This window comes from Ailuropoda melanoleuca, chromosome 14 (genome assembly GCF_002007445.2).
Source record: "Ailuropoda melanoleuca isolate Jingjing chromosome 14, ASM200744v2, whole genome shotgun sequence".
Classification (NCBI taxonomy): domain Eukaryota; kingdom Metazoa; phylum Chordata; class Mammalia; order Carnivora; family Ursidae; genus Ailuropoda; species Ailuropoda melanoleuca.
The window spans coordinates 2,430,463-2,440,692 of NC_048231.1; the positions used below are offsets into that span (position 1 = coordinate 2,430,463).

At 42.2% G+C, this 10,230-nt stretch overlaps 1 protein-coding gene across 1 annotated transcript in view; it reads left to right on the forward strand.

Annotated features, from left to right (window-relative positions):
* DAAM1 (dishevelled associated activator of morphogenesis 1) overlaps window positions 1-10,230 on the forward strand; it is a 172,808-nt gene that overhangs the window by 134,890 nt on the left and 27,688 nt on the right. Inside the window, exons 16-17 of the mRNA XM_034642666.1 lie at window positions 3,037-3,066; window positions 4,156-4,262. Coding sequence (XP_034498557.1) covers window positions 3,037-3,066; window positions 4,156-4,262 — 137 coding nt within the window. The remainder of the gene's footprint in view (window positions 1-3,036; window positions 3,067-4,155; window positions 4,263-10,230) is intronic.

The following is a 10,230-nucleotide window of genomic DNA, read 5'->3' on the forward strand; positions in this document are numbered from 1 at the left end:
AAGCTTATGTGCCACATGAAATGGAATTTAATAACTTGCAGTTATTCCCCTGCTTACATTCCAGAAGTTCATTTGAAAGTCAGTTTCTTGAATCTCAGAACCTCTGTTTTTGAAACTATATTATGTGTGATTTCCAGGTCAACCACAAAAGACTTATTTTAATACATAATGTGCATTGCATAGTAGTACTGTTTCAGTTAAACGGTATTCATTTTGGTTTTGTGGGAAATTTTCATGTTGAGATGTTATGAATTCATTCTCCCTATCCATGCAGTTGGGTAGAGGAAAAGAAATTTCCCATTTACCTAAAGGGAGTCATATCTTTGTAGCAATAAATTAACAGCTCATATCTCCATTCCTTCTCCCAGTTCTTTGCCTGAGGACACTCCTTCTTTATCAGCATATAACATTTGAAAGCCTCTCTGCTCTGATTTAGGGAAAAAGGATAACTGTTATCCCAAGCTCCAGAATCTGACCTCTCCTGCTAATATGTAATAGACAAGTCATTCTTGGGCTCCCATTTGGAACATTCAATGCTATCTTCTGATTGTTTTGTTTTGTTTTTAATATAAACGGTCAAATAATTTTTCTTTCATATTTTTACATTTTCATTATTCTGTAGACCTAGATTTCACATTGAAAAATTATGAATTAGGATATTTATTTCAATAATCTTGGCCCTTAGCCGTGGCACATGAAGAAAGAAGAGAAAATTTTGAATGATGGTTTTTCTTAAACCAAAGTATAAGGTAGAGGTTTTGTAATTGACTCCATGGTAAGAGTTAATTAAAGGCAAGGTTTTGTATAAATATGTATTTATGTGAATAGTATGCATTTTCTAGAGGGATCCCTAGCTTTTATCAGATTTACAAAGGGACCTCAACCTCAAAAAAGATTAAGAACCATTCAGGTAAAGATTATTATTATCTGTGAAGTGTTGAATCATTATGTCATTGCAGAACCTTATCTCTAAGAATCTATCAGCATTGGTTCCTGAAAATGCAAGTCCTAGCTTTCTATTTACCAAGGCCCTACACCAAAAATCATCTGAAAAAATCAGACATCCTGTTAGGTAGAATATAGGCGATCCTGTGGTGTTTGGCCCAAACCAATTAGTGAGTGATTTAAAGTTTCAAAAAGAATGATAACTTATTTGAATGAGGCCTAGAAGCATCATTATTTTTAACATCCCCATCTAATAAGCTTTGTGATTTAATTTAATTTAATATATGTTGGTTAAAGGACCCCTGAAGAAGAGAAATCTTAAGGCTAACAATTAATTAAACGTTCCCATGGCATTCCTCATCCTCACCTCTGGAAAGATAGGATACATTACTTTGATACACTTACGCTGCTGCTGGTAACAAATGGGAGATCTTGACCAGTGTCCTTCAGCTCCGTGAAAAAGAGCAACAGGAGAAAAAAATGGGCTTGATCATCAGTTTGAAAGATCATTGTATTGTATGATAGCTTCCAAGTATTGAGCTCATAAATACGTGTCAGGTACTGTACGGAGTGCTTTACATGAATCGTGTTTAAGCATCACAATAATCCAGTTGTGAATTCCATTTTGCAGATAGTAAGACTGAGCTGCAAGCCTCACACCAAATAAATGATAGTTGCCTAATTCCATAGCCCACTACAGTAGAGGTCAGAAGTCCTAATTTTCTGACAGTGGGAACTTAGGGAGCGTAAGTTGCTAGAGAACTTCATAGAAGTTTCTTCTTTGAAGGCCAGACAGTAAGAGCTGGCTCTAAATTCAACTAGCAACTTGGCTCTTTAAGAGAGAATGGTAGGATAAAATGACCACATGAAATTCACATCACCGTAGTTTTTTTCTGCCCTTGGAAGGAGAAACTGCTTTCACAGGGCTAGAGTCCTAAGGAGTTTCAGAGTGGAAAACCTGGTAGTTACAACCAGGACAAAAGAAAACCGTGGCATCAGAGAATAAGAAAGGTTTCTTGTGGTTATCAACTCATTTTTAAATGCCATTTTAGAAAACCAATCCCTCCTTGTATGGGTGCAGCAAAAGAGGGACACGTTTTGTTTCCCACTGGAGGAATGATTTGGAACAGCTCATCTGTATAAAATTGGCCTTGGCAGTGCTGCTAGGGCCAATAAGGCCTTCAGGAATCTGCTGAGCAACTGCTGGTTGTACAAGCCGTTGGCCTGAAAGCTGGGGTGTGTTTTGCACACCAAAGCTACTCATTCCAGCAAGGCAAAAATATGTAAGGAAAGCTGTAACTTTCTCTTCACATGTCAGTTACTTCTTCCTCTTTCCCTTCACTCCAAATCTTGTCTGGAGTATTTCAGAAACAGGCTGCTGACCATGTGTGCTTGAACAGCCCTCAGGCAGCTGGGACAGGGCCACCAAGGGGCTGCACCAACATGATCATTTATTGTCTCTTAATTGCACATTCTGTCTTTTTCCTCATACCTATCCACAGTGCCACCAGGCATTGTTTAGACTCTCAGGGGATACTGAAGATTAATATTATTGACCTATATTGTTGAACTTGTCTTTTGAATTTTCTTAATCCTTCCTTACGGCACAAGAAGACGGGAGATTATTTCAACCCCCTCCCCAAAAAAGCATATTTTGCTGGTAGACATGACCATGGGAGTAGTTTGCTCAAGTTGATGGAATTGATGTTTTTCTGCTTCAAATGAAAACCGTCATGTTGAATAAATGGAGCCCATTTTTCTTTCAAAGAGAATTTGTTCCTCTCCCAACTTGGGTCTTTCTGGGGTGTTCTAAGTCCTTTCTTCTCTGAAGTTGATTTGCCCCCGTTGAAAATTGTGTATAGCACATGTCATCTCTCTCTCCCCAGAATGCTTGGTTCCGTGCCCTTCATTGTATCTTCAGCCAGCCTCTCCCATCTTCATCAACTCTCATTGCTGGTCCTTGGGGCATAAATCCCTCTCACCCTGTGTCACTGATTTCCTTGCCTGCTTTGACTTTCTTGCACTTGTTGCTGTGATTTCTGAACTGCGTGTGTCTGATTTGCCTTTTCCATGCCTCTGCCATGGCGGTAGGATTTCTTTGTGAACACTAACTCCAAGCAGGTAAGTAAGCAACTACTTAAACCTTGCTTACTATAACTTCTTGGCTCACTGAAGCTCAAAATGTCTTGGTTATCCAATTTTTTTTTCAGATAGTGTAACACAATGCTTAGGTAATTCCACGTTGGGTTTCAACTCTGACCAGATATTTAGAGGTCTGCCTGAAACCTCAGCATGACAGGAGACAGTTGAAATTTGATCACATGGTGCCTCTTACTATAACTCCATATTGTCTTTGTTTTCCGAAACTGCTACACAGTTCCAGAGCTCTTTGGTTTTCTTACATTTTAAAAATGCCATGATCCATTTTTTAAATTGATTGTGACCTCTAATAAAATTAAACTTGCTATTTATCGGGTTAGCCTGTATTTTCACCTTGATGCCCAGTTTACTCAAATAGTATTGTATATATAATTGGTTTTTTGCCTCTTCCACCATAAATTATGACTGGCCGTCATTGCTTATAGCTTTTTGTATAGCAGCAGAGTATGCAAAGTAGTGTTTTGTTGTTAATTCAAGTAATTGAACTAATGCCTTGAACTGCCCCCTGTTATCCATCAGACTCCAGGGTGACGAAAGGTACCATCTGGGCTTGGGAGCTTCCTGTCGCACATGAGGACGTTTGGGAGGATTTATTGTTCAGCTTTTTGAGTGCTCAGGATGCAAATGGTTCTGGAGTGAATGGGCTCTGCAAAGGCTGGGACTGGCAATGGCAAGCCTTAGCTGAGCTTGATTCAGAGTGACAGTTCTTCTGTCTGCTATCCATAGGGATTTGGGGGACAAAAGGAGGGCACCACTCACTGATAATTTATGCACGCTTAGCATCTTCAACTTAGAGATGCACTTTGTTCTTCGAAAACTGCTTTTTCCAATGTGGGTGGTCAGCTTTTCTCACTATTTCCCTTTGTCAACTCGATTTTAGCCCTTCGTTTCAATTCCACCACCTCCCTGTGCTCCCTCCCTCACCATCTCAGCTTCGCCTGTGTGTGTATGTGTGTGTGTACATAAACAGAAAATATAAAGGAAAAGTGTGTGTCTGAAGTCGGAATGTCCCTGTTTGACTTTGATGGATTTCTTTCATGCTCTTTATAGAAAGAAGCAGATGCCATTGATGACACACTGAGTTCCAAACTTAAAGTCAAAGAGCTTTCAGTGATTGATGGTCGGAGAGCTCAGAATTGCAACATCCTTCTATCGAGGTATTGTTGATGTTGAATAAATATTTCTGGTAGGACCAGCTTTTCTCTCCTGTGGCTCCAAACCACATGTTTGTACTTGCCCTTTTAATCGGACTCTGCTGAGATTCCGTTCTTTGGATTCTCTTCTAAGGTGAGGAGAACTCATGGCCCTTACTTTCCCTGAGTGGAATGGGTCCAAGCTAGATGCTTCCTTTCTTAGAGTTTAATTTCCACACACTCCTGAAGTTAAAGAGCAGAACGTCCCGAGTCAATGTTTGTTTTTATTTTTCCAGAGAGCCTGTAAAATGGACTTTACCTGTATTTATATTTCCTGGCTTTAGAGATATTTTGACTGTTGAGTAACACTGTCCCAGAATCAGCAGCAATGATGAAAGCTCTTTGTTTTATTTTGCTTTTCTGTGTCACCATTTTATACTTCAAGTTTATGATTTCATGCTCTTTTTGAACATTTTTATGTCTAAAGAGATATGTAAATCTCAAACCCCAGTGAAATGCTATTTTATCCATTTCAGCCCTGTTCAGAAATCTTTCTCATAATTAGTGAACCATCACAGCCTTGGAACTTGAAAAGAAGAAAGGAAATTTGGGAGGCTGGAATCTACTCATGGCTTAAGGCACTGTGTCAGGTCATCCTGGGCATTTCAAGTAGCTTTTCTGTGTCTCACTTCTTTTATCTAAAAGGGACTTTTATGTCAGGCAAAGATACCTAATGCTTATAAGATGAATGAAGATCCTGAATTTGGGGTCTTTAAGTATAAGCCCTGTTGGTCACGTTCTGGAAAGAAAGCTTTATGGGTATTAAAGCTGATGTAAGGTGGCTTTGCTTTCAGGGAGAGTAAAGAGGGAAAGTGGCCATCTTTGTTCTTTATTTATTCAGAGAGCACAAGCAGGGTGAGGGGCAGAGGGAGAGAATCTCAGGCAGACTGCACTGAGCCCTGAGCCCAACTTGGGGCTTGATCCCACGACCTTGAGATCATGACTTGAGCTGCAATCAGTCAGACACTTAACCCACTGAGCCACCCAGGCGCCCCAGCAGTCTTTATTTTTTAGATGGTCTCACAGTGAGTTTCTTTTAACACAAAGTGCTGCTGCTTGGTTTACCAAATGGAGCTTGATTTTTAGCCAGATATATATTACTTTAGGGAGCAAATGTTTCTTTTAGTAAAAGAGAAACTGAAGCTTAGTGAGATCCCTGAATTTTAATATAACCAGTAAGGTAACATGAACCATCCTGTTAGCATTTCATTTCTGCCTCTGGCTGGAAGCTATGTAAATGGCCAGGCCCTGTCCCTAGCCCCATGTTTATTCCCTGAACACATGCTTAGGAAGATACCAATGAAATAATCTGAAGGTCTACTTATTTTTTTCTGCTATAATATGTACAATTCATTTTGTTATAATTTCTTTTTACAAGTCACATTCTTAATATTGACATAAAAGGAAAATTTGGGAGAAGTTTTTTTTTTTCCCCTAAAGTCTAGACTTTCTGCCTATTTTGTGCTTTTGCGGTCTAGAGGAACACTTTTAAACAGCTTGACAAAAGGAGCTCTCACTCTGAATTTCTGTAGTACTTAAGTGCTTATTGAAGTGAAATCTGTGACCTAGTTCCTCAGAGACCGATTATTCTCAGCATGAGATGTCAATGAGGGTAATAACAGTAACACTAGTTATAGATAAGGTTACAGCTCTTTCTGGCAAATTTCCCATCTCATTATTGAAGGAAGTATTTCGTATTTGTTGTGTGTAATTTCCTTGTTACCTCAGAAGTGTCAGACCCTAAGGTGACTTAGAACTTGAGTGTATCTAAACTCCCTGGAAGGTAATTTTGAGAAATTGCCTTGTACCTGTTAAATTGTCTATTAAAATCCAATTTAACGAATGAGTGTTATTGTAATGAGCATAATTAAAGAGCATATTATACATAAGGTAGTTTTGAGTCCCAGTTGACCTTACAGTAATTAGACCTTATGGATCAGGTTCTAAAACTTTCTTTCCCACAGAGGATTCAGCCCTACATGCCTTTTCTGCTCCATGATCAATAGTTGTACTCTTGTCAGGAAAGCACAGGACTGACCTGTAATGCGCTATGTGGTAAGGGTAACAGAAGTGAAGCAGATTTAGTTTTAATTAGGGTTATATGTGGTTGTTTATCTGGTCAGCAGTTCACCTTGCTTTCATTCTCCCCTCTTTGTTGGCAATGCGTTACCACACATGAAAGGAGCTAAGGGCTAGAAGGAAGGAAGAAATCTATGAAAGTGTGTACGATGCTTTTTTCTTAGAGTTGCCACTTTGGAGCATTCATTTGCCTGGCACTGTGCAGGGTGCCACAGAGCAGACCATGACTTGAGGTAGCACAGCTGCCTTTGTAAGCTCGTAGCTCACTGGAGAAGAGAAATGGCACAGGCAAGGTGGCTTGTGAACAGCTCAGGCCTAGACTGATCTGACCGGAAGGAGCCAGGAGCTCAGCCAAGTGAGGACACCAACAGGGCTCACCAGAGAAAGGGGGCCTCAAAGAGCGATAACAGGTACATGGCAGGGGGACGGGAGGCAGTTCCGAAGAGGCATGCTACGGGAGCCAAGGCACACGAGGGGTCGGCACACAGCTAATAAGGAGAGCCCCACAATTGTAGCGATGACCAGTCATAAAGAATGAGACTGGGCAAGAGCGCCTGGGAGCCATGACTGGTGCCTTAGTGAGGGCACCGCTCAGCCAGAGTCAAGCCATACCCTCCTCATCTGTAAAATGGAGATGAGAGGACTGGCCTTCTAGTGGGCTCTCTCAGTGTTGGGAATGTCACATGAAGCAGCTGCAGGGACCTGCGTGTGGTCATTGCTCAGTTAGTGGCCTGTGCTCGTGCCCATGGGATCAGGAATTGGTACAAGTTGTTTTAATAAGGTTTGAAGTCTGCTCCTTAGGGTTTGCAGGATAGGTTGGAAGGAGTCAAGAGCTGGCAGTGAGAGCAGCTGTTAGATAGGAGGCTCTTCCTTATGTCCAGGTGAGACCTGACGAGAGACAGAATTGAGAGAGACACAACCCTCAGCAGGACTTGGACACCGGTGTTGTGCATGGGGACAATGAATAGGAATGTTTCCAAGTGAATGTCAAGATTTCCTTCCTCTCCACACTTACTGTCTGTCTGCTTTTCTGCTTATTTCACGGTGACCCTCTGTTTCTTACCTTGCTTACTAGGAATTTAATTCCCAGCAACATAGTGTTCTCTCCAGATTCCCCTCCAGTATAAGCCTGTGGTGTATTCCACGGGGGTATCTTAATGAGCACATATGTCTGTAGTGTTTGGTTATCCTTAAAAGCTTGTTCTTACTCCACACTGAAAAAGTTAGTAGACCCTTTTCTAAGAGCACCTGCCACAGCCTTGCCAGGAGCAGAGAAGGGAGTCGGAAGCAAAGCCCTTCCTGTCCCACAAGCCAAGCAGGGGAGGGACGTGCAGGCTGCATAAGTGGAACTCGCCTGGCTAAGTGACCGGAATCACTTGCAGCTCCTGAAAAGAGACTGCCTGGCAGGTGTGAGTTTGAAACAGAAGCTCCAGGCCACGAGGGACCCTGCCTGTCACAGACTTGAGAGTGGAGTGGACATGATGTTCCTCAAACTAAGAACGCCCCCCCAGGCCCCAGGCAGAGTGAGCAACAACTTATTGGGTATAGACAGGCGATGTGTGGCAATTTAAAATTGACTCTGCTTTATTCCCTAAAACAGGCCTCTCCCTCCCCCCCAAAAAAAGAAACTTGGAAGCTGGCTTATATTGCAAAATGAACCCACCTAAAATACACTTTTATGAAGTGTTCTGCCGTCCTTTTTTTCCAGATGCTCACTTACCATGGCAGCCAGGGTGCAGTAAACCACAAAAAGCTACTTTAAAGTGGGGGGATTTGGCTTACATCCACTGAAGCAGAGCTAAGGCTGATCGAGCCATCCATCCCTAACGTATTTTAATTATGCCTGGATGTTCCAATTCTCTTGGCAAATTTTTGAAATACTTGAGTGGAGCAAGGTAGACTTAAATACTGTTTTTTAAATGGCCGGTTTGCTTCCTGCCTTGTAAAGAAAGTTGAAGTGGATGTCTCAGAAGTTGCCACCCTCCAGCACACCAGAACACTGCCAAGCTTTAAAAGCAATTAAAACGTTAGAACTGGTAGGGTCCTTAAATTACAGAGATTAGCGACTCATTCTGTGGATGACAGACGATACTAAGAACTCAGCAAACTACGGAACCGTCCCAGAGGGTGGAGTGCCCTTCTCCTCTTTCCCCCAGGGTACAGTTTCTTTGTCTGCTCCAGCAGGCCACGTGCAAGGCAGTACGTTGACAGGTAGATTTTCTTAAGTACTATCCATTAAAGTCTCCAGTCTCTTTGTGGGACACATAAAGAGAAACCAAAATTGTTACGTATTAGAACTAGTGTTTAGTCCAGACAGCCTCTGGGGGTTGAGAAGCATAAATATATACAATTTCAAAAGCAAAAGTTCTGCACTCCATATGGGGAGCTAATGAAATGCAAATCTGATACTGCAAGTATTGTTCTCACTCCGATTTTCAACTCCTTTTCTTTTAAATGCAAAACAGAAGGACTCAGCAGAACCACACTGTAAAGTAGTTTCTTCAGCTCAGTGTGAAAAGGACACAGAACTCATTTATTTTTTTCTTACAAGTGGAGCTTTTCTCAGGATGACTATAGATGTTTCCACAGCCAGTTGGTTTTCATTAGTGGCAGTTTCAACCTTCCTTAATGTTCCTCTTCCTTGGCATTGCGTGGCTGAACTGTGGTGTTTGTTCTTAACTGACTCAAAGCCTTTAGTGTCCTGGAATTGAGGGCGACCCAGAGCCGGTGGAGTGATGCCAGGAGACAGTTTTTAGCCTATCATCTGTTTCACCCAAGCCAACTTGGCTAAACTGTTCCAGTTAAGTTTGGGGGTTTTCCATCATGATGTTCTGGTGAAAATGTTTGTGGGGTGCTGATTGTCCCAAGAGTGACAATAACAATCGGAAGTCTGTGCAGGTCCAGGGAATTATGCTGGCACCGTACCTCAGACTAGGTGATAGGATGAGTCTCATTTTAGAACTTGAGCAATTTTGGGGCGCCTGGGTGGCTCAGTGGGTTAAGTGTCCGACTCTTGATCTCAGGGTCCTGAGATCTAGCCCTGTTCAGTGCACATGTTCTCTCTCTCTGCCTCTCTAAAAAACGTGGGGGGGGGGGACAATTCCACATACTGCCTACAATGCCGTATTTGGATTTGAAAACAGATAAAAGAGAATGCTACTAGCACAATAATATTCACAAATTTGTTCCTTCCATGTCCTACTTACTGGCACATGAAGCAACATTCAGCGTAAATAGCAAGATGGCTGGTTTTAACATGATCATGTCAAAATCTAGAGAAAAGGACAAGCCCGAGTTGTCCAGAGCGGGGTGTGTGCCATCCGGCTCTCCCCCAGGGTTCTCTCCTCCTCCTGAGACATTTGTGTCCACCCCTACGCTCAGGCTGCCCTCTCGTTTTTTTGGAGTGTTTCAGCTTATTGTTTGATTCTCCCAAACACGATAACCACCTTTAAAACAAGAACCCTGTCTTCTAATTCTTGTTTAATACTCCTGGGCCTCATGGATGTTGTGTACAGGGAGGAAACTGGTGAAATAATGGTCGTGAGAGAGCTTTGGGACATGTTCGTGATAACCCTACTAAGTGCGGTGTAACAATCACGTAACTGCATGTGAATGTTCGGGTTACGAAAGTACTGCTTCTTGTCCCCGGTGCAGAAAAGTCTGTTGTAGAGTAACACCTATGGTTTAGTGAACCTTATCCGTGGCCAGGCAGAGGGCTAAATGCTTTATTTCACTCTGGAGGTGGGAAAACCAAGGCTGAAGAAAAACATCATCCAAGGCGCCACCGGCCGGGCATTGTCAGCCAGGACTAGGGCCCAGCCTGATGCCAAAGCCCCCGCCTTCAAATGTTACC